Source organism: Nuphar pumila, chromosome 16 (assembly GCF_984573655.1).
Source record: "Nuphar pumila chromosome 16, dmNupPumi1.hap1.1, whole genome shotgun sequence".
NCBI classification, from domain to species: Eukaryota; Viridiplantae; Streptophyta; class Magnoliopsida; order Nymphaeales; family Nymphaeaceae; genus Nuphar; species Nuphar pumila.
In genome coordinates, this window is record NC_143264.1 from 68046123 (window position 1) to 68067686 (window position 21564).

The following is a 21564-nucleotide window of genomic DNA, read 5'->3' on the forward strand; positions in this document are numbered from 1 at the left end:
GAGTTCCACTTGGATTCTATTCGAACCTCCTTATTTATCACCAAAACCTGACTCCATAGAGTTTGGTAGGGCTAGGGTCCGAGTCCAACTCCACCCATTGACACCCTTAATAAAGATTAACGACCGTCTCCACGCGAGGTAAGAAACCACTTTTTGGTTCGAAAAGAAGGCCAAGATGTTGTGAGAAACCGTCAAACTAAAATAAAATGATTGGAGACTTGCTTTTCAAACGTCGTCTTGAAATGACTTCTTTATATGTAATAAAGAGAGAGCAAGATTTTAGTTTGTAGAAGAAGGGGACCGGGTCCATTGGGAATCCCGTCTGTCGGAAATCTCTCTTTTCCCAAAAGTATGAAGAGAGATGTGGAGGAGATTCAAAGTCTCTCTCTCTCTCTCGGAGATTCAGAGGAAAGTGAAAAAGGTAAAACCCGTATCCGAAGATCCCCATCTCTCTCTCTTTCTCTCTCTCTCTGTTGCGAGACAGATTCCAGATTAGGGTAGAAAGGACAGAAAGGGAGTCCGAAAGGTGTACTACTATACTTACGTCCCACGTCATCGCTAATCATCCCCATTAAACAATTAACGTGTTTTGTATTTGTTTTCCTTGTCGATTTGCGAATTGTTTCCCTCCGCTCCTTTTTCATTTATTGCTTGTTCTTTTGTTAATAAATGTGATGCGTAGCTACGAGAGGACGCTCCAATCTCATCCCTCAGAGTGAGCGAAATAAAGACGCTATTCTCTTCTTCTCCTTCTCTTCCTTCCTCTAGATTTTACGTCTCTTTTGTTCCCTGCGGAAGAGCGAGCCATCGAATCGAAGGATTAACAAGAAAAAACAGAGAAAAACACGAGTTTGAAGTGAATTCGGTAAATCCCGATATTTTTCTTGTTTCCGCTTATGGTTCTTGAGTTTCTGTGAGATTTGGTCCACATATTGTCCCCAAGGGCGTGGAGAGTTTCTTTGGGTTGGATGAGTTGTTTTTGCATAGGAAGCATTCCGCGTTTTGATCTTGCAGATGCTACTTTCTAGCGTACTTTTGTTGATTCGTACGTCTTCCTTTGCTTAAGAAAAAAAAAAAACAAAATCGAAGATGGATGAGTTGTTTTTTGCAAAGACTTGATCTTCTTTGTGCGTTCTGTCGAGAATCACAGCGCATTTTGCTCTCGAAGTTGCTACTTTCTAGTCACTTTTACAGATTCCTTCCTTTGCTTAAAAAACAAAAACAGAATCGAAGATCTCTCTCTCTCTCTCTCTCATGCGGATCTTTTTTTGGCATCAAATTGCGAAAAATCGAAAATTTTCTAGAAATCTGAAGATTTCTTCTTCAGAATCCCGTCTTGAAGTCCTTTCTGCGATTGATTCTGTTTTGAAGGCTTTTCGAGGTGTTGATGGACGTTGTCGCCTGACGCGTTTTCTTTCTTTTCTTTTTTTTCCTTTTCTGAATCGGATCTAATGTTAATTTGAATTTGGTAGATCCTAGCTCTTGACTGTTACATTAAGAACTCTTTTGGAGTTGCCGGAAATTTTAAAGTCCGTGTCGCTGAGAATAATGAATTTATTTTGGTATTCATAGATCGTTCTTTAGAGGCAGTGAGTTTTGAATGCTGAAAATTCGACAGTGACTGGAATTTAGTGGATTCAATTATCTGATTTTATAGCTTTTCTTATGCTTTTTTGAAAGTTTTTTTTATTGTTAATAAACTTGCAACTGCATCAGCAGCTACTGCTTTTTGATACTTCGCTGAAATTCTATATTTGAGTTTTCAACATTTTCTGTTGAAGCAGGGAGGCATTGTTTATCTTTCAAAACACATAAATCTGGCTTTGTCAGACAGTTCTTCTTTCGTACTTGACATGATCCAATCCTAAGAATCTCAATCTCTTTTCTATTTTTCCTTCTTTTATTCCATTTGGAAGACCTTTCTAACAAGATATTTGAGAAGGTAAATAGGCGGTTGAAGGATTCTTATGATATGGTTGCTGTTGTCCTTAAGGATTTTGCTGTTATTGTTACTTTCGTTTGTCATGTTTGAACTAAAATTTCAACTGCTTTGTCGGGCAAATTTTATGCTAAATTTTGGTAAGCCCTTGGATGTTTTTCCCTTTAGAGGTTATCAAGGTATTCAGTTGCCTTTGAGATCATTGATGCTAGAAATATCCAGGGTACTCATAAGCTGCTTCTGTTTCTCTAACCTTGTAGATCTGATTCATGGTTGCTGTGTTCCACCAGAGAGGCTGAATCATAACTTCTGCTTGTGGGTAGTGTTCTGATACTGCTGCTATTGGATTCTGGTAATCCTTACTATATTTGTTAAATTGTTTTTGCAGATATTATTTTTTGTTATCCATCATTTCTCCACTTTAGTTTTATCCACAGTCTACCTCTTCCTTTTGCCATATTTTGAGATTAGGGAAGAAAATCTGCTGGGCGGGTTGATATGCAATTCACTTTTCTCTGAAGCTACTGCTGCTTTCATTATCGATGTTTACATGTGTTCCACCTTTGAGCATTGAAAGATAGAGTTCTGGTGCTTGAAAAGTATTAATTCCACTATGAAGACATAGGCCTTGATAGCCATTGCCTTTTTTCCAGACTTCAGCAGAAGGCTTATCGGGGGAAACATGAAGAAGTCATGTTCAGACCAGAGGTTTTACAGTGAGAGTGATGATGAGGAAAGTGTTGCTGAGAAGGTTGATGAAAGTGGAGATGGAGATGAATCAGATTCTTTGGATTCTTCTCCACCTGATAGCCCCCAGAGGACACTACCTAATTCATATAATACACCATGGCCACAAAGTTACAGGTATAATCTTTTCTAATTTGAAATGGTGTTATGTGAAATGAAATTCTTTTGCACGGAAGATATTGAGGGCTGCAATTCCTGTCACACCCAACATTATTTTGGTGCTTGAGTGTTTGGGGAAAAAGTTTTCTATTTTGGACATACAAACTGATGCTTCACAGCTCAGACTCCCCTGGCTGGTTTTAGTGGTCACTTAGTTCATATTAACAATCCACACCAAAAGTGGACCGATATAGAATGTGAGGACACTGTCTTCTTTGTTTTAATTTTTCATTTGAATCCTAACCTGATGGGACAGAGACAAAGATGTTTGAGATTGATTTAGCTGATTCCTGCATTTAGATGAACCAATTATATATATATAGTTGTTTTTGTTTAAATTCAAAATGTGTAAGAATTTTGAAACTAGTATTCTTTGTATGATCACACTGGGCAGGCAATCCATCGATATGTACAGTTCCGTAGCTTCTCCAAATATCGGGTTTTTGGGCACTCCAAATTTAGCCCGATTGAGCAGCGCTTATTTATCAAGTTCACTTCAAAGAATGCATACTCCTGAAATACTTGTTTCATTGGTTAAGCCATTACTGCCAACGAGATCTGAACATCAGCAAGAGCAAGATTCTCATGCTCTCATACCTCCAGCACCTACACGGGTTTCATCAAAGAAGGCAATACATGATAAGAAAGAAACAAAGATATCACATGAGATGCCAGTCAATCCTGAGTGCACTTATGGCCAGGCAGTACTCAATGGTACTCATCATTCTAATGCTATTTTAAATAAATGGTTGACTAGTGCAGTCCACACAAATCGATTTTAAACCAGTGATAAATGGGTTTTACTAATTCCGGAAACAACCAAGTTATTCAAGATAAATGATTTGCAGTTTTAACCACCATAATTTGATTTCACAATTCTACTTTTTTTTTTGTTTTTCTTGAAAATATAATCATCTTTTCTTCTGGCCAATGATATTCAATTACACCACTGAACCGACTGATTATTATGGACATCAACAGTAGGTTCCTTTCCTACATGTTTTCTAATTCACTGAACGATCCTGTAGCTGCCACCAAAATGTTTGAAATTAATGTTTCATGAGATGCATGCCATCCTCTGGGTGGTGTGAGGACCAATGATCAGTTACTCATGATCTGGGATTGATATATCTTCATTGTGCTATTTTATGTGCAGGAATAAATGTTCTGTGTGGGGTAGGAATACTTTCTACCCCATATGCAATCAAGGAAGGAGGGTGGCTTGGGCTCTTGGTGTTGGTTCTGTTTGGGATTCTTTCATATTATACAGGGATCCTTCTCCGCTACTGCTTAGACAGTGAACCTGGGCTTCAGACTTACCCTGATATCGGCCAGGCTGCGTTCGGTACCGCTGGTCGCTTTTTCATCTCTGTGAGTCTTTTCTCTTTTCTTATGGGAAAATATGCTGTTATTTTTAAGACTGTAGCCTGATGCTTGCAAGCTTCAACTGTTATAAGTGACAGTTTGGAGTTCCCTGATGGTGACACTCAGAGATGAGCATAACTTGGTGGTAGATAAACATTAGTTTCTTTTGTTATGCAAACTTTTATTTCAAATAATTGCAGCGGCAGGTGGAAAGATGAATGGATGATCCATGCACTGGCACTTCTGCAGTATTTACAGATAGTTATAAGGATATGCCAGTGAAAATCAGTGACACTGATCAGGGACATTAGTTATACATTTTGCATTTTACAGTTATTAAACATCAAATCAGGCTATTTCCCCTTGGTGGCTTACGGTACCAAAATTGCTAGTTTCAAATCCCATTGCATGTAGCCCAAATTAACAACTCCATCTTTTTTCACATTAAGTAATCCTCCGTAGTCTAACACACACATACTCTCTCATACACACGCACACACACCCATACATGATACACATGATGTGTTTGTTTGTTCATGCTGCTGCACGCTTGCATCTAGTGATCATTTTTATGTAGTTGACGTTAACATATTTACCACATTTTTTGGACCTCAAAGAATTCTCCATGTAGATTTTTCTGACATCTGGAACTTTAAAATAGTCAGATGACTTGCTGGAACTTGACCTCTTCCTTTTACTAGAATATACTCTTAGCACTTAAATCATTTTTTCATGTTTAATTGCAACTCTCCGAAGAACCCACCAATATCCATTTCAGAACATTAAACCTATCCTTGGCCCTCTTACTTTCTAACTCAGTGAGGGACCGATAGTTGTTTATCTTGTATGCCACCAGATGATATGGAATGTGGTACATGCAGTAGTGGTGGCACTCATTGATCAGCATGTTGGAGAGTAAGGGGACCATCACAGACCTGATTGCCTCCCACGTTTAGTGCATTCCCTTGTAGTTGGGATTTCACTTTTTTTTTCTTTCCACTGCTGTAACTGTTGCATGGTTTCTCCGATGTTAGTAAAGTACCATATGGACACTATGCACATTTTCTTTTATTTATTTGTTGCAAAGTTTTCTTTCATGCATTTTATAATTGATCCCATAAGCTAATGTGTCTTCTTTTTGTATGCAGATAATCTTGTATGCAGAATTGTACGTAAGTATAACTTCACCCTTCATAATATTAAACACCTAACACTGTGTCTGGTTCATGGAATTCTGTCGCATTGAAAATTTTGTTTTCTGAATTACCTGGAAATGTGGAATCATTGAACCATGAAAAACTAAGGAAAGAGCATTCATAGGCACTATAATGCACATTACTCTTTTTCTTGGAACCGTGATACTGCGGATTGAAACAATTTTTCGATTTGATTCCACGGGCTTTTTTCAATTCTATGAACCAAATGCACCATAAATATCTAAATATCAAACTCTTGTCTTGACCAAGAGTTGTAGATGGGCCAGACATGGATCAGATCCAAATCCGTTTTGTCAGGTCTGCTCAAAGTGGGTTGACCAAGTCTCACCTTGAGGGATTAGGCCTTCTCCTTCATTATTTATTTGTGCATAGATAGACACACACATGTATGATGTGTGCGTTGCTGAACCAGAATTGGATCTAAGTTGAGGTCATAAATACTTCAACTTGGTCTCCTTGTCCAAGTGGGTTTCAGATACTAGATAAAACTTTGCAGATGCAGTGGAGCATGGGGTCCGTTTTTGTTGGCATCTGAGACTCATTTCAGCCTTGAATTGCGCTATAATTTGGTCAGAACTCACTTGCCATTGTTGAAGGCTCTTCATAGGGCCCTACCATTCAAACTGACCTCTGGAGGCTTGGGGTGACACACCATCAAGATTGGTTGGCTAGCTCCTACAAGCCATTTGAATATGGATGCACATTCTCTGCATCTACCAATTTTCATGCAGTAGACTCCTCCCTGAGTCCTTCCTCTCGCACCCTAGGACATTGTGAACTCTTGGCCCATGAATGGGCATTTTCCTGTCTGCTTTGGTCGCTTGTAACACAATTCAAGCTCTGAGGCTGCAAGGCTGCATTCAAATTCCTCAAACCATAAATCTGAGGATGGATCTCTGGGTGGATAGGAGCAATTTGAGCAGGGGATAGAGATTTCCAATACAAAACCAAGGATTCTTGTCCCATCGGGCCAGTAGTATGAGAATCTTGAGATCGATCCTTGGATTTTCAATCCAAAGTGCATTCAGGGTGCATTCGGTGTCACATAGGTGCAGGTGCTGGTGCAAAGAGTATCACATGGCAATTTCAAAAAGCTTGGGTGCAATGGTACACATATATATGTATATATATGATTTATTCATACACACACATACATGTGTGTAATATATGTATTTATATAATGCATTTGCAATTATACAATATAATTTTTTTTAAACTTGGACTATTTTGGATCTATGTCACATACCTGCAGGTGCAGGTGCAGATGTAGCACAGCCGCACAGGTGCTTTGGGGGTGTAAAATCTCCATGATGCATAGTGTGCATTCAGATGCAGTTTAACATTGAAAAAATATGTTCTTCAATATGATCATCTCTTGTCTTGCAAAATTTTAAACAGTTGGAGAATGCCAAGTTCTATGATCAGGTGGAAATGTTGGACCTCTGTGGCAAAAAACCCAAACGTTTGTAGAACCAAGTGCGGTTCATGAGCTTGGTTAGGTTTCATTATATGTTACTTGGACACTGACACGGGAAGAAGTGTCAGATACGACGGGTCTTAAAAAACTAGATACTTGGACACAACAATATATATATATATATATATATATATATATATATATATATATATATAGAGAGAGAGAGAGAGAGAGAGAGAGAGAGAGTTATGCACACAAAGCCATAAAATATACATTTGTAATTTGATCCTTGATAACTTACAATTTTATGAACATGTAAGATTGTAAGTACTAAAAGTCAAAAACAAATCATCAAGAATAATGGGAGTGTCAACGCGTTATGGATACTTCCCAAGCGAGTATCTTCCACACCGTAGAATAGTCAATACTTCTTTGTTTAACACAAAAGTGTCTATAAAGCTGGACACCCCTGTCCTTTATGCAAGAAACCGGACACTCGTATGGACACTCCTTGGACACAGCGTGACCAAAAACAATTTAAGGTGTTGGACACTTGACATGCGTGTACAAATTTTTGGACACTTCTAATCTTAAAAATGGCGTGTCGGTGTTGGGAAGTGTCTGACACCAACACTTCAGCTTAGGTGAAGGGTCTGTGTAACATAGGTTTCATTTGATGCTCTGTCACATAGGTGCGGGTGCAGATGTGGATACGGGTGTGGGTGCGGAGGGTGCAACACAAAATTTTCAAAAGACATGGGTGTGGGGGTGCAGATATGTGTGTGTGTGTGTGTGTGTGTGTGTGTATATATAATATAGATAAAACTAGACTTGGTTTGGTTATGAACCCATTTTCGAACAGAATTGGATCTGTGTGGTTAACTTTACCTGACATAGGAAGCCGTGTCCAAGTGTTGCACCCATATCGGTGCAGATGCAACACGGGCGTGTTGCCCTTTTAGAAGTGTCCATGTTACATAGTTGATGCTTAATACATGGTTAAAGTTAAAAAAAAGAAGGGTGTGATTGTAGCAAAAGGTAATGCAAGAATCACAACGTTATCTTACCTTCACCGTGATATGGATTCCAAGTTCTTATGGTGGAATTGTTTCCCAGTTCACACATCACTTAGAAAGAGAGATGAAGAAAAGGGCCAAAAAAAAAATTAAAAGGAAGAAGAAAAGGTAAAATTCCTTGGTTTTATTGGAAGTGGGTCGGGTGAATATGAGACTCTTTAGAAACTGTCACAGGGACACATTATACATGGTCCATGTCTAGGGGAGTGACACAACAAGTGGGCATGCCATAATATTTTTAATAATATGTTGAATAGTAAATGTATTATATATATTAAAATATCAAAATTGTGTTTTTTATAATTTAAATATTAAAAAAATCTGTCCTTACTTTCTAGTTTCAAAAAAATTGTGTGTATTTGTGTCTTGTGTCCATATCGAATCCCTGTATGTGTTATGTGCATGTGACAGTTAAGCAATCTGCCAATCTCTGCATTGTCTTCTAAAAGGAATGGTTATCATATTTTGAAGTAATCAGCCTGTTACATCATTGTCTTAGTTAAGTTTTGGCTGGAACATTGAAATAAGGTGATTGCAAGGACAGAATGCCAATTACCTCTGTCAATGGATCATGCCTGACCTTATCTGTCATTCTGGGACCTATACCTGGATCAGTCAAGTCACATTTGGCAGGAGAACCCCCAGCATCAAGACCGGGCATTTGTGTGGTCCAAGATGAGTAGTCTGACTCTTTGAGGCATATATGCAATTAGGTGCTTCCCTCTATGCTTTCAATCTATGTTACTTGGACACTGACACGGGTGTCGGTGTCGAACACAGCGGGCCTTTAAAAAACTAAATACTTGGACACGACAATATATATATATATATATATATATATATATATATATATATATATATATATAGAGAGAGAGAGAGAGAGAGAGAGAGAGAGAGATAGTTGTGCAAACAAAGCCATAAAATATAAAATGCACATTCCTTTCCCATTTGTAATTTGATCCTTGATAAGTTACTGTTTTATGAACATGTAAGATTGTAAGTATAAAAAGTCTAAAACAAGTCATCAAGACTAATGGGAGTGTCAACGCATGATGGATACTTCCCAATAAGTATCTTCCACACCCTAGTGTCTATAAAGCTGGACACCATTGTCCTTTATGCAAGAAACTGGACACTTGTATGGACACTCCTTGGACACGGCGTGTACAAAAACAATTTAAGGTGTCAGACACCCGACACGCATGTCCAATTTTTTGGACACTTCTAATTTTAAAAACGATGTGTCAGTGCTGTTGTCAGGAAGTGTCTGACACCGATACCTCAACTTAGGTGAAGTGTCCATGTAACATAGTGTTCAATTGTATCACATAGGGACGGCCTTCGATCATGCCCAATATGATGGAGCCACCTAGTTTTGCTTAACATTTTTAGTGACTATTCACTATCACTTTGTTGCTGCTTTTTAATGCTGGTTTCATTGGTTTGTTGCTGACAGGCTTGTTGCGTGGAGTACATAATTCTTGAGAGCGATAACCTAAGTTCGCTCTTCCCAAATGCACATTTGAGTCTAGGTGGTTTTCAGCTCGACGGCCACCACCTGTTCGCTGTCATGACCTGCCTTGCCGTCCTCCCCACCGTTTGGCTTCGAGATCTGAGCCTACTTAGCTACATCTCAGGTTTGCACTCCATGCCTGCTTGTTGGTGTTGAATTATTGTAGAAAGACTTGGACTAGGATTCCATTGCTGGAGGCCGGTTTTTCCATGACTGTGGCCCAACCAAACCTAGGCAGGCCATTGGATTGAGCCAACTTGTGCCTTTGGAGTGAGCACATTGTGTTTATAGGAAGTCTTGACATGTTCCCATTTTCCTCTTTTTTGTTTTCCCGATCAAGTATATAAACCAGTATTCTATCGAATGATCATCAGAAGTGGATGCATACAATTATTCATGGGATGAATTTCCAAAGTAGGCCTAACTCTTGCCCATATTCGAAAAGTAGGATGGTTGCATAGAAAACTAAATTGGTGGGTGTTATGGGAGAGTAGAATCTGGAAGGAAAAACTCCTTTTGTGATTAGCTGTGCACATATAGGAGATAAGTTAAGAGATCAGTGGATCCCAGTTGTATCGATCGGGATCCACTGATCTCCTCACCTGTCCTCTATGTGTGCACAGATCATCACATGGCAGCATTCCATGGGCCCCACAGAAACAGAAGGTAGGACCTTCTTGAAATGCTGTGATTGGCTGTGCGCACATAGAAGATCAGTTAAGAGATCAGTGAATCTCAATTGGTTGCTTACATATTCCAACTAACTTTTTCTAGGAAAACACACTTGCAATTTGGTTGTTAGAGTTTGAAAAAGGTGAGACAACTATATGCGGCCAGATATGCTGTCAGCTCTTTTTGGCAAATCTCTGAATCACTTTGGCTTGAAATACATGCATTGGCCAGTCTGAGTTTTTAAGGACAAACCTTTTTGTCCCATATTGATTAACTGCTTTTCATGAAGCAGAATCATCTCTATAGCTTTATGGATGCAGCGGGTCAAAAATTGTTCCTCTACTGGTTTTGGTATAATGTTGGCTAAGTCCTGCATTCCAAAGAATTTAAGTGATATATTCACTGCAAGTCTGGTTTCTATGCAACTGAATGAAACTAAAAATAGACGAAGTAGATGCTACATGTAATGGAAGTTATTTTCTCAAAAACATTCAAGTTTGTTGTTGGCATGACTTTTAGTTCATTTTGCTAAACGAGGTCTTTGATGTTTTGTTTCAGCTGGGGGAGTTATTGCGTCAATATTGGTTGCCCTTTGCTTGTTTTGGGTTGGTTTGGTTGATCAAGTTGGTTTTCAATATAAAGGGACCGCTCTGAGCCTCACTAACTTCCCTGTTGTAATTGGACTTTATGGATACTGCTATTCCGGGCATGCTGTCTTCCCAAATATTTATTCTTCAATGAAGAAACCCAGTCAGTATCCAGCTTTTCTTCTGACAAGGTGTCATATTTGTATTGCTTCAGCCTCTCAATTTCATCTATATTTTTTAGCCTTTATCTTGTTCTTGTTCTGTTACTGGATATTATTCTCTCCACTCTTATGTGAAATTAAAACATTTAACTTGTACTTGCAGCTTTGCAATTTGTACATTTTTATATGCTGTAGTTGCTTTCATGGGTTACACCATGTTTGGGGAATCAATTGACTCACAGTTCACATTGAACATGCCCCAAAATTTTGTTGCATCCAAGATAGCAGTTTGGACAACGGTATGCAATTGTAAAGTAGTTACTTTTTTCTCTACATCTATGAACATGTTTAGAACTGTTTGTTCTGTTTTAGCAAGTCATCAATTTGCTCATGTTTCTTTTTGCAGGTGGTGAACCCATTCACAAAATATCCACACAACTTATCTTGAGTAGGATTTTACCTGATTAGGATGTTTAATGTAACCGTGTGCATTCAGCATTATTTATTCTGTTATTCTTATTAGTCAACATGTTATGGTGAGGGTTATCTAAGAAATCTTATTGAGTTTGAATTTGTGTTCAGTTATACAACAAAGTATTCAACTTGAGATTGATAATATCCAACTATTTTTCTTCAACCATATCTCCTCTTACCTTATCCGGCATAGAAAAATATGAGAGAACCTATAGCGCACCTCTGTTTTTGAAATCAATGAATAAAAAACTGCATTGCAACAGTTAAGATGATTTTCCTACTTTCTGAATAAACCTTGTCCAAGAAAGATGTTGAAAATCTTGAATTGGGTAAATTTAGATATTTTATTTGAATTGCACAATCAGTTTCATGTGGAAAATTTGGTCTCAAATAGCATTTTTCAGTGCATAGTGGCACACCTATCTTGAGGGTTCAACTAAAGTCTGCTGTGCATGCTGAGCCGGTAATAAGCTTGCCTAATCAATGCTAATTGGTTCTTGCTACACCTTTCCAGACATTAGACTTATGGTTGATTAGTGAGAATAGAAATCCAAAATATTGGAGTTTGTCTTTGCTTTATTTGCAAGTGTTAACATTGTAAACAGAAGTGTTCCATGTAGAATTTGGTGTAGTTAGTACATGCTACACTGCATTTTCCCCATGCTTGGTCACACATTATCAGTGGCTTGGTTGTTAATTTCTGAATCAGCATTTAGTGGCAGGTCAGCTTGGTTTCACCAGGGTCCAAGGTTTGTTCGTGGATTGTCACAAAAAATATGCTTGCTGAAGGATGTCTGGCAACAGAGCACAAATTTTTGTTATCTCTGCCTTGTTACATTTACTTATCTGCAACATCACATGATGCTTTTTTAGGTCATGCAAAATTTGTCATTTTATTGGCTTGCTGCCAATTTCTGTTAGAAATCAACCTGAGTAACCCTAGTTTGTGCTTGTGAAATCAGAACAGTACCAACAGAGAGTAGTTTCAGAAGGAACATTTCTCTTTGCAGAAGGTCAAAATGGTATACATGATGATAACTAATCTTTCGTGGGAATGACCAATGAACATGATTAGGTGTGCTCCGGGCATTATAAGCCTTAGAAAACTATGAGTGGAATTTAAGTACCAAATGGTCTTCTTTTTTGTCTTTTACCCTCTTATTATGTTATAAGAAGGGTTCATTATACTTAGTTTCAAATTGAATTTTAAATTTTTTATTAGGGGTTCCTATTTTGCAACCAAAAGAAAGGCAAAGTGCATGGGGGATATTGTTGTCAGCTTGTTCTATCTGTAATGAAAGTAGAAAAAGAATACAAGTGTGCCTCTTATGGGTATACAAGAGCACAAGAACATACACAATCAAGACCACTTATGGGTCAATACAAAAACACAAGTACACAAGCCACTTAGGGGCTAAAAACACAAGTAGAAATATAGGATTTATTGATAACAAATATGCTTGAGAAAGCATAGAGTGAATAGGGACAAGAGGTCCCTTTATATACAACACAAAGGGCCAAGGGAACTCCCAATAGAGTCGTTGGGAGCTCCCAACGGTTAGAAATGTGACCATTGGGAGCATCCCAACGACTCTATGGTCTAATGACCTATGTAGTCAAAAGCGCTACACAGTGCCTAGTTGGTAGACCCCTAACAAGACTAGTCGAGGACTATGCAGGACTAGTCGGTACCCCAATTAAAATATAAAAAGATATACAAAATATGCATACAAATATGTTTAATTCTTTTACTAATAAGAAGTTTTCATCACACAAGTACAAAATTACACATGATTTCACAAAATATATTAATATACATAACCAGAATATACATATACACACACACATATATATATTTATATATTATATATTGAATTATTCATATCGCCGACCCCAATTGTTTGGGATGAAGGCGTTGTTGTTGTTGTATTGAATTATTCATAACATATTCAGTATAATCAACAAAATTTGCTTTCAGCCTTTTACAGAAGCACAATAACACATACATATATAAATAACATATTACATAATCCATACTACTAAATATTCTTTCAGGCTTTTATAGAAAAATTCATCAGAAACAAAGTAACACAACATATATAAAAAACATAATCAATTTAAATTAACTGTGTATGCTTTCAATGTTTGGCAGAAAAAATCCCAAAAGCAAACACACACATATACATGTATATATAAAATAACTAAGCATGTTTTCATCATTTCACAGAAAAAATCACACAAACACACACATATATATAATTATATATACAAAAAATAACAAAATATATAATAATAATAAATGACTAAACTGCCCTCTTGCGTAGGTGGGGGCAGCTTAGTCGCCGACTGGGCACCTTAGTCGGCAAAATTGGTACCTTTTAAGGTACCTACCTAGAAATTGCAAAGCCCAGGCATTTTACTTATGCCTAGACCGACTAGGCGGACTAGTTGGTGCCTAGTTGGGGCTTTTGACTACATAGCTAATGACCATAGAGCCCCTAGCCTATATCAAAAAGACAAAAAAAAATAAAAAAGAAAGAAAATATAAAATGTCCCTAGAGGCCAGAACCTAATATAATTAGGGAAAATACCAAAATGCCCCTAGAGGGCATTACCTATTACAATACAGAAAAATATAGTAGATATACTCATATACATAATAAACACACACACACACACACACATATATATATATATGTGTGTGTGTGTGTGTGTGTGTGTTTATACAACTTTAACACTATCTGCATGAGGTTGACCTTTCTAGTTCTCCCATTTATTTCTACAGATGATCTGAGTCACTCCTTTCTATTATAAGATACAAATTGCTCATTTCTTCCTACACAATCTGAGCAAAGTTCAGGATATCCTATGCATGGTTCCTTGTCCAATATCCTATAAAGCTATGTCACATGGGTGCGGGTGTGGATGTGGGTGGGGGTACGGGTGCGACACGGGTGCGGTGCAATTTAAAAAATTTTGGACACGGGGACTCGGCTATATATATGTATATATATATATATTTAAATATATATATATATATATATTTAAAAATATATATATATATATATATTTAAATATATATATATATATATAAGACTCGATCAAAGTTGTGTCCATTAGGGGACACGACTATATATATATATATATAATCAATTTTTTTTTTAGTTTTTTGCCCACCGAGTCCAAAATGTGGACGGACTCGGCCCCGGTGTATTGACCGAGTCCGACACTTGGTTGACCGTGTCCGAAGCCGCACCCGTGTCGGGGCGTGTCAATGCAGGTGCGTCGACCCCCTAGCCGAGTCCGTGTGACATAGCTATAAAGTTAATAATGGGTGTCATATCTAGCCCTATCACCTTCTTAGCTTTCTTTATTAGATAATGTAGCTGCCCATATTTTTGGCCATTTTCCTTTGACTTTCCAAGCATTTCCTGTGGAGTCTGTTTGATCATGATGAGACCTGCATATGCATACCTATATCATTTTTGTGTTATCTCATAGTTCCATTATTTCTTCTTCTCTCTCTCAATGCTGCTATAACAGCACACACTGCAAAAGTCCAACTTATTCCCTCTCATCTTTTTGTATCTTTCTCAGTAAAACGACGGTTGTCTCATGAGACTAATATTTGGTAACTTATTGAGTATATTAACAGTTCATAGATTATTGTATTCCCAGTTACTTTATGAAAGAGGCATAAGATAAGACAAATCATAGAATTCACATTATTTCAATGACCATTGCTCAGATTAGAAAAGCTAGTCTATCTCTTCCATTGAAATTGCCACATTACTTCTCTTTCTAGAGTATATCTTGGACTAAGTACATTGCAGTCTGCATGTGCATGTGCAAATGTGTGTATATCGGGAAAGAGAGTGTGCCGAATTTGGTATATGCTTACTGTATAAAGTCAGTCATTCTTATTATCCCTGAATGTTCATAGATTTTCTCATGTTTCTGCACAATGATTGTTGCATTCATGCAAAGTTCATGCTCTCAAATGGGGTGGACTAGTCTCCTTGTCTTATTTTCCTTAACCAGAATGCACATATGCATTGACAATGTCTCCAGTCGCTCTGAGTTTGGAAGAGTTGATACCATCAAACCATCTGAAGTCTCACATGTATGCAATCCTCATTAGAACTGTGCTTGTCATCTCCACCTTGGTTGTGGCTCTCACTGTTCCGTTTTTTGGTAAGTTTGATTTCTTTAACTGCTTGAGTTAACTGTGCAAAAATCTGAGTTATATACTTTTTCTAGACTAGTTCTTATCTCATTTCTGGAAACAGTATTGGATAAGAAGTTTTCTTTCTCTTATCCTTTTTTTTGTGAAAAAATATGAAAAGAGTATTTTTTTCCATCTTAGGGTGATGCTTTCCAGATGATTAATTAATTAATTGATATGCTACACATCTAAAATGGAATCAGCTGTTTGTGGAGATAATTGTCTCCATTTTGCAAATGTTGGTTAGAATTTGAAGTTGCCAAGTTTAGAGATGAGCTGAACAATTTACTAACTAATTTACTTAGTGTTCACTGGCATCAAGTTATGTTTTCATAAGCTTCTAAAATGTTTCTGTAAATAGTTGAAAAGCAATAAAAGTGATATGTGCTTTATGAGCATTTCATCTTTTCTTTCTCAAATAATGATCACACTATCTTTAGTCATGGTTTTTAATTGATCAAGTGCCTATTTTTTTCGCCTAAACTTTATTGTCCTAATGATTGATACACCATTTATGGCTTTCTTGCTGGAATCATTAATGTTCTTGTATTGCTGAACTGCAGTATAGAAAATAGTTTCACATCTAACATCTACCTACAGTTCTATTTAGCTAATTCTTTTTGCATCCAGAGTATTTATCTTAGAGCTAAAAATTTGATTAGCTAAAGTTCAATATTTTATAAATGTGGAAGATATTCATGATCATTTGGTTTTATGCCACAGGTCTTGTGATGGCTCTGATTGGATCCCTCCTAACAATGCTCGTTGTAAGTTACAGTGTTGTTCTATGTTCATTGTTGTATTTAGTTAGATTTATTATTTTACGGAAACTAATTTAAGGATGCAATCTGTTTTCACAGACCTTGATTTTTCCATGTGCCTGCTTTCTAAGCATCCTTTGGGGAAAGATCACCTGGGTACAGGTATATGTTCCTTCTTATGGTTGTCTTGGAAAATTTTACCAAGATATATCTGATCGTAGTTGAGAAGGGACTTGTATTTCGACTGCATTAGTTAGTCTCTATTGAAAAAGTTGTGTTTTTAACTTCATATCTTTTATAGGTCCATATATTAGAATTATGCTATAAAAAAAAAGATACTAGAACTACTATATGGGTAATACTCAGTGTTGATAAATTTCTTATTTGGTTTCAAGGAGGTTCTTGTATCCTGGACAAAAAGTTCCTGTAGATCCTTTTCCTCTGTACACTGTAACCTTGTGTAGTTAGACAAATGGCTAGTTTTGTTGTTGTGCAGGATTATTCAACTTCATGTAATGGGCACTTAATCCCAGAAATTGACAGATAGGTAGGTGAAAAACATTCACATCTTGCTTTCCATTGATCAGTGGAGATCATACCATTTTTTTTTAGTTCAAAGTATGGATCATTAACATGATATAAATGCACCAACATGTACAACAGAATAGTCCTGTGGGAAACCCCTCAAAATCAGAAAAAATGCACAAGGAAAAAACAAAGATAATTGCAATATTTAGGAGATCTTTTGCCATAACCTGAGGTTTAACCATTTGTTGTAGGCAATCAATGCCAATTCTCCTTTTCTGTCCCCTCTGAATTTCTAACTATCCAGAATTATTAATATTAGAACTTAAAAGTGCCAAAGAGTATGGCTTATTTTGTCCCATGTGTTTTATAGGCGATGAATTCAAGTTAGGGTAAGAATCTTCACAGGTTTCTTTCTTCTAATTATGTGGGATAATATGCAGCTGCATAATGTCCAAGTTTCTCCATGGACACAATAAGTAGAAACCACTTCCCTGAGTATATGGACCAATCCATCAGTACATGTCTTTAGAGTTTTTGCTTCTCATTTGTCATGATTATTCTGATGGAATTAGGAGTTTTTATGATGATGATGCATGCTTATATTAATGGAGTTAATAATCCAAAATCCTTTTCGCTTCTTAACTTCAACTTTTCTTTATTACACCTCATCAAGTTTTATTGAATATCTATATGCCTACTGAAATCAATCGCTTTAGTTCATAGCCAAAACATGTAGCAGCATGAACGCTACAATTAATTCATACTTGAATTACAATACCGATTCTTTTTAGAAATGGTTTAGTTGGAAATACTTGAAGTTTTCTGAAAAAAACGTATTCTGCCTCTATAACCACAACATCAATTCTCTGGATGTTTATCCCATGAAAAAGTAAATGGAGAACCCAACTAGACAGTGAAGTATACATCATAGGAGTCACATCCAATATATATGCATTATTGGGTTATCCATTTATTTTTTCAAATATATATGCATTATAGTCACATACAACATCCAATATATAAGAACTGAAGTTCTTATTCCCTCTCCTTACTAATCCTCTTTTTATTTGGAAATCAATCTGAACATATTTATTTAACTTGCAGGGTTGTTTATGCACTTTGATTATCACAATTGGGATTGCTTGCTCTATCTCGGGTACATACTCTGCTGTGTCCAAAATCATAGAAAGTCTGGGTTGATCTCTCTCTCTCTCTCTCTTGAACGTGTGCATGTGCACACATCTGTAATAATATATTGGCACTCTCAACTTATTTTTTATATGTTTCGTAGAAAAGACCATTCATTTGGGCCTAATTTTTTGTCCAACAAATTAGATGTAGATTTCTTTTTACCTGTACAAAGGCTGTTCATCTGCCTATAAGTTTTGTGTATGTACTCCTAAAGATATCTCTTATTTACCATTCAAGATTTTCCTCTCATTACATTGCATTCCCCTCACCCCCCTTCTTGTCTGCTTATAGCTATGCCAAGGTTAGATCCTAATTTCTAGGGGAAATTGATAGAACGAGTTTTTCCTCTTCTACTTTCTATTTGAGTTATACTTGTATACTGAAGATATAAATATGAATTAGTATAGTGGCCATCAGCGGTTTTCATTATATTTTACAAGTGAGACGTAACAAATTGTCTAGGTTTAGAGTTCATGATTCAGTTATGGTTTGACCAGACTTAACAGGATATGAAGCGGGAAGCTGGATATGATTGTGAAGCAGCTGTGAAATCATGTGGGAACTAAAAAAGAAAATGCATAGGAAGTGATACGAAGCCAAAGACAAAGTGAATAGGAAATGACATGAAAACTAGTAGAAACATGGAGAAGTAGGAAGCAACATAGAAACAAGGTGCAACTAGAATATGTTTACAGGAGTGTGAATTAAGTATTTTTATTGCTTTTTTTGTGTGAATCTGGCCCTTCAGATGCGGTCAGCACGGTCCGCTTGCTAGACTGTTGGATTGTGTATTTTCAACGAAAAAATATGATTTTTTGATGCTTGAATATTTATGAGAATTCCGAGCTCTTGATTTTTAAGTCCTAAAAGATCATGCTTATGCATCGTTCCCATAAAACCAAGCATGTGGATCACATCCGTACAACGAGATTTAAGAAAAAACAAAAAAACCCACTAAAATCTCGCTGGTAAACATATTCTAGTGACTCTTCAATAATATGAAAAACATAAGAAGCGAGGAGGCAGTGAGCGGATAGTGCAGGAAAACGCTTAGGAATCGGGAAGCACACTATTACATAGGAAGTGCACTTTGCACTAAATCTGAAAATATCTAAAAAACAGATGTACCGGGTGTTAATAGCAAACTGTCATATACCATTTCAATCCATTATAAATGACCCATATATGGATCGTTTATGCATATATTAGTAAAGGTGAAAATGGATCCGGTTTGGTCAGACCTCTGATTCAAATATGACACTTCTTTTAAGACACCGATCATTCAATCCGAGAGGATATTAAGATCAGATTCAGATTTACACATTTGGATCATTTTTGGATTGGGATTGGATTCAGATTAATGTTTTATATTGAATCTGTTTTCAAATTCAGATCTAATCCAATACATTTGCACATTTTACATGTAAAAACATTGATTTCCAGTTTCTTTTGCTGGGCCTGGTATCTTAATATATGTCCAGATCCAGATTCAATGTAACGTGTGATCTTATTGGGATTCAGATTTGGATCAGGCAGGATCCAAACTGTGTCAGATCCTTTTGCAGCCCTACACATTCGGGAAGGTATATTCTTGTATGAGATGATCATCAAGATCAAGTCAACCCTCAGGTTTCAGCCTACAACTATTAATCCACCCTGACCTGACTAATTTGAGCCCTTAGTTCTGTTATACTGTTATCATATTTCATGTTTGAGTTTTCTAAGGAAGTATGCCATATACAAGGGGGGACCCAAACCAACGATTTCCCATATCCCGTGCATCAAAGAGGATTGTTTCGCTGACTGCGCCAGTGAAACCTCCGTCGAGGAGGTAGAGGCACAATGGAAGCGGGACACTTTGACTCGAGGAGCAGCGAATCAACGAGACTCATGGACGCGGAAGTCTTTGTGGTCTCATTATTAGTGCATCCCAAATCTAAGGAAAACATGGTTTTGCATACCTAAGCCAGAAAAGGACGAATTTACAAATCCAAATCCATTAAATTTACGCAAAACTTGAAACAAAGTTGAATATGATAAAAGCTACATTGCACCAATCTGGCGTTAGGTTAATCAAGAATATGATAAACCATAGTTGCCAAAGATGGCTACAGGAATTGATCTGGGGTAACTGTATTGGTATGCAAAAGCCTCAACGTGCCACTTTAGTCAAAATTTTCAAAGCATCACCCCCTTGTGCAAGCCAAAGCAAGGCAACTTCCTGGGAGCGAGGGGTAAGCCCCTGGAGTTTTACTCTACCAGGACAGCGACCGTAAGTACGGCAAGCCAAGCCAAAGCGACTTTGGCAACTAAACACAAATGAGGTACCTAAGAACCAATGATTGAGGAAGCTCGACCATAAATGAGGTACCTATGTGCAAAAAATCTTGAGATATGGATTCCACACGAAATCTGGCTGCAGTTGCAAATTGCATTATCAGGATTAGCAAGATGAAATAGAAGCCAAGAAATAAGAACAATCTCATTTAAACAGAAAAAATGAGAACCATGAAGGATAGCAAATTCGAAGCAATTTTACCTTCAAAATAAATCTCTAGAAGAAGACAGCATAGCACAAACTATTGAAACACATGGCCCGGATATTATATGATGAATATATTTTACAACCTGGTTTTCTGGAAACGTGGACCATAAATGGTCACTTTTATGGCACATGCTGCAGATATTAAATACTTAGCAGTTAGCACACATTCTCAATCATCTCATGTACATCCTGCACTACCATCCAAGCTTTGTGGCCACCGATCACCTCCGTTTGTTTGCTGCCATCCTTCCACAGCTAGATTTTGCATTTGTCAAATTAGAGGAAATAAAAATTTCTAAAATGAGAGATCAACTGGCTAGAGATAAACTCACCTGAATAGTCGGCATTTTCTGCTTGATTTTGTTCACATCCATGTACCAAACAACATATGCACAACATACAAAAGTTGGAAAAAGTTACGGCCATAATTAATAAAAATGTTAGAATGAACTTGCAAAAAGTTATTTAACTGACAAGAATTCTCCAGCGCAAAAGAATCAAAATAGTGTTTACACATCATTTAAAGGCAAAAGATTTCAATTAAGACAGATGGAAGATCTTATTTATGAAAACAGTGTTAAAGCCTAACGTTAAGATAGAGAAGGAAAAGAGTAATAAGAAACAAAGGTAATCAATCAAAGTACTTACACAACATGAGAAGCATGACAAAATAAAGGAGCAATACCGAATTAAGTTATAGCAATTATCAAAGCACATTTCACCTCAATAAGTCCAGTAATCTCATAAAATATAGTTTAGGTACTAGATTATAATACTGTCTTATGGTACCATCAACACTCAACGACTCATCCTTTGACAAGTATTCATTGAGCCTAATCACTAGGAAGTGGAAAAAAGGCTCTTTTGCCAACCTTGCAGCACAAGAAGTTGCTTGTCAGTTTTAATCACAACTTGCCAAAGCAAGAACTACAAAATAAGAAGTGATTAGGGCTCAAATAAATAAGTAATTATAATGAATCAAATGCT

General features: G+C 37.0%; 2 protein-coding genes across 5 annotated transcripts in view; one reads left to right on the forward strand and one right to left on the reverse strand.

Moving 5' to 3' along the window:
* The first annotated feature begins 479 nt into the window (after nt 1-479).
* Nucleotides 480-18190, forward strand: LOC149813421 (amino acid transporter AVT1C-like). 3 transcript variants are annotated; one of them, XM_089991903.1, is made up of 14 exons: nt 678-865; nt 2200-2291; nt 2593-2803; nt 3240-3559; nt 4002-4216; nt 5359-5382; nt 9377-9557; nt 10664-10883; nt 11017-11152; nt 11260-11279; nt 15376-15521; nt 16276-16319; nt 16413-16475; nt 17946-18190. In XM_089991903.1, exons 3-14 carry the CDS (start codon nt 2622-2624, stop codon nt 18039-18041), a joined length of 1647 nt encoding a protein of 548 aa, XP_089848029.1. In that variant the 5' UTR covers nt 678-865; nt 2200-2291; nt 2593-2621; the 3' UTR covers nt 18042-18190. The 3 variants fall into 3 exon arrangements, with proteins under 3 accessions (XP_089848027.1, XP_089848029.1, XP_089848028.1); XM_089991901.1 differs by lacking the exons at nt 678-865; nt 15376-15521; nt 16276-16319; nt 16413-16475; nt 17946-18190 and adding an exon at nt 480-526 and having other exon boundaries at nt 11260-13872; XM_089991902.1 differs by lacking the exons at nt 15376-15521; nt 16276-16319; nt 16413-16475; nt 17946-18190 and having other exon boundaries at nt 2230-2291; nt 11260-13872.
* A 2358-nt stretch (nt 18191-20548) lies between these two features.
* The window catches only part of LOC149813422 (thioredoxin-like 3-2, chloroplastic), a 44428-nt gene continuing 43412 nt past the window's right edge, over nt 20549-21564 (reverse strand). Inside the window, exons 4-5 of one of the 2 annotated variants that reach the window (XM_089992087.1) lie at nt 20910-20927; nt 20549-20832 (exon numbers count right to left, since the gene is read on the reverse strand). In XM_089992087.1, coding sequence (XP_089848213.1) covers nt 20734-20832; nt 20910-20927 — 117 coding nt within the window. In that variant the 3' untranslated portion in view covers nt 20549-20733. Of the gene's footprint in view, nt 20833-20909; nt 20931-21564 lie in introns of both variants that reach the window. The other variant, XM_089992086.1, reaches the window with a different exon arrangement.

Coding starts and splice junctions, on each gene's coding strand:
- LOC149813421 (XM_089991903.1), top strand. CDS start 2,622: ATGAAGAAGTCATGTTCAGACCAGAGGTTTTACAGTGAGAGTGATGAT. Junction 5,383..9,376: donor TCTTGTATGCAGAATTGTAC/GTAAGTATAACT, acceptor TGTTGCTGACAG/GCTTGTTGCGTGGAGTACAT. Junction 15,522..16,275: donor TCTCACTGTTCCGTTTTTTG/GTAAGTTTGATT, acceptor TTTATGCCACAG/GTCTTGTGATGGCTCTGATT.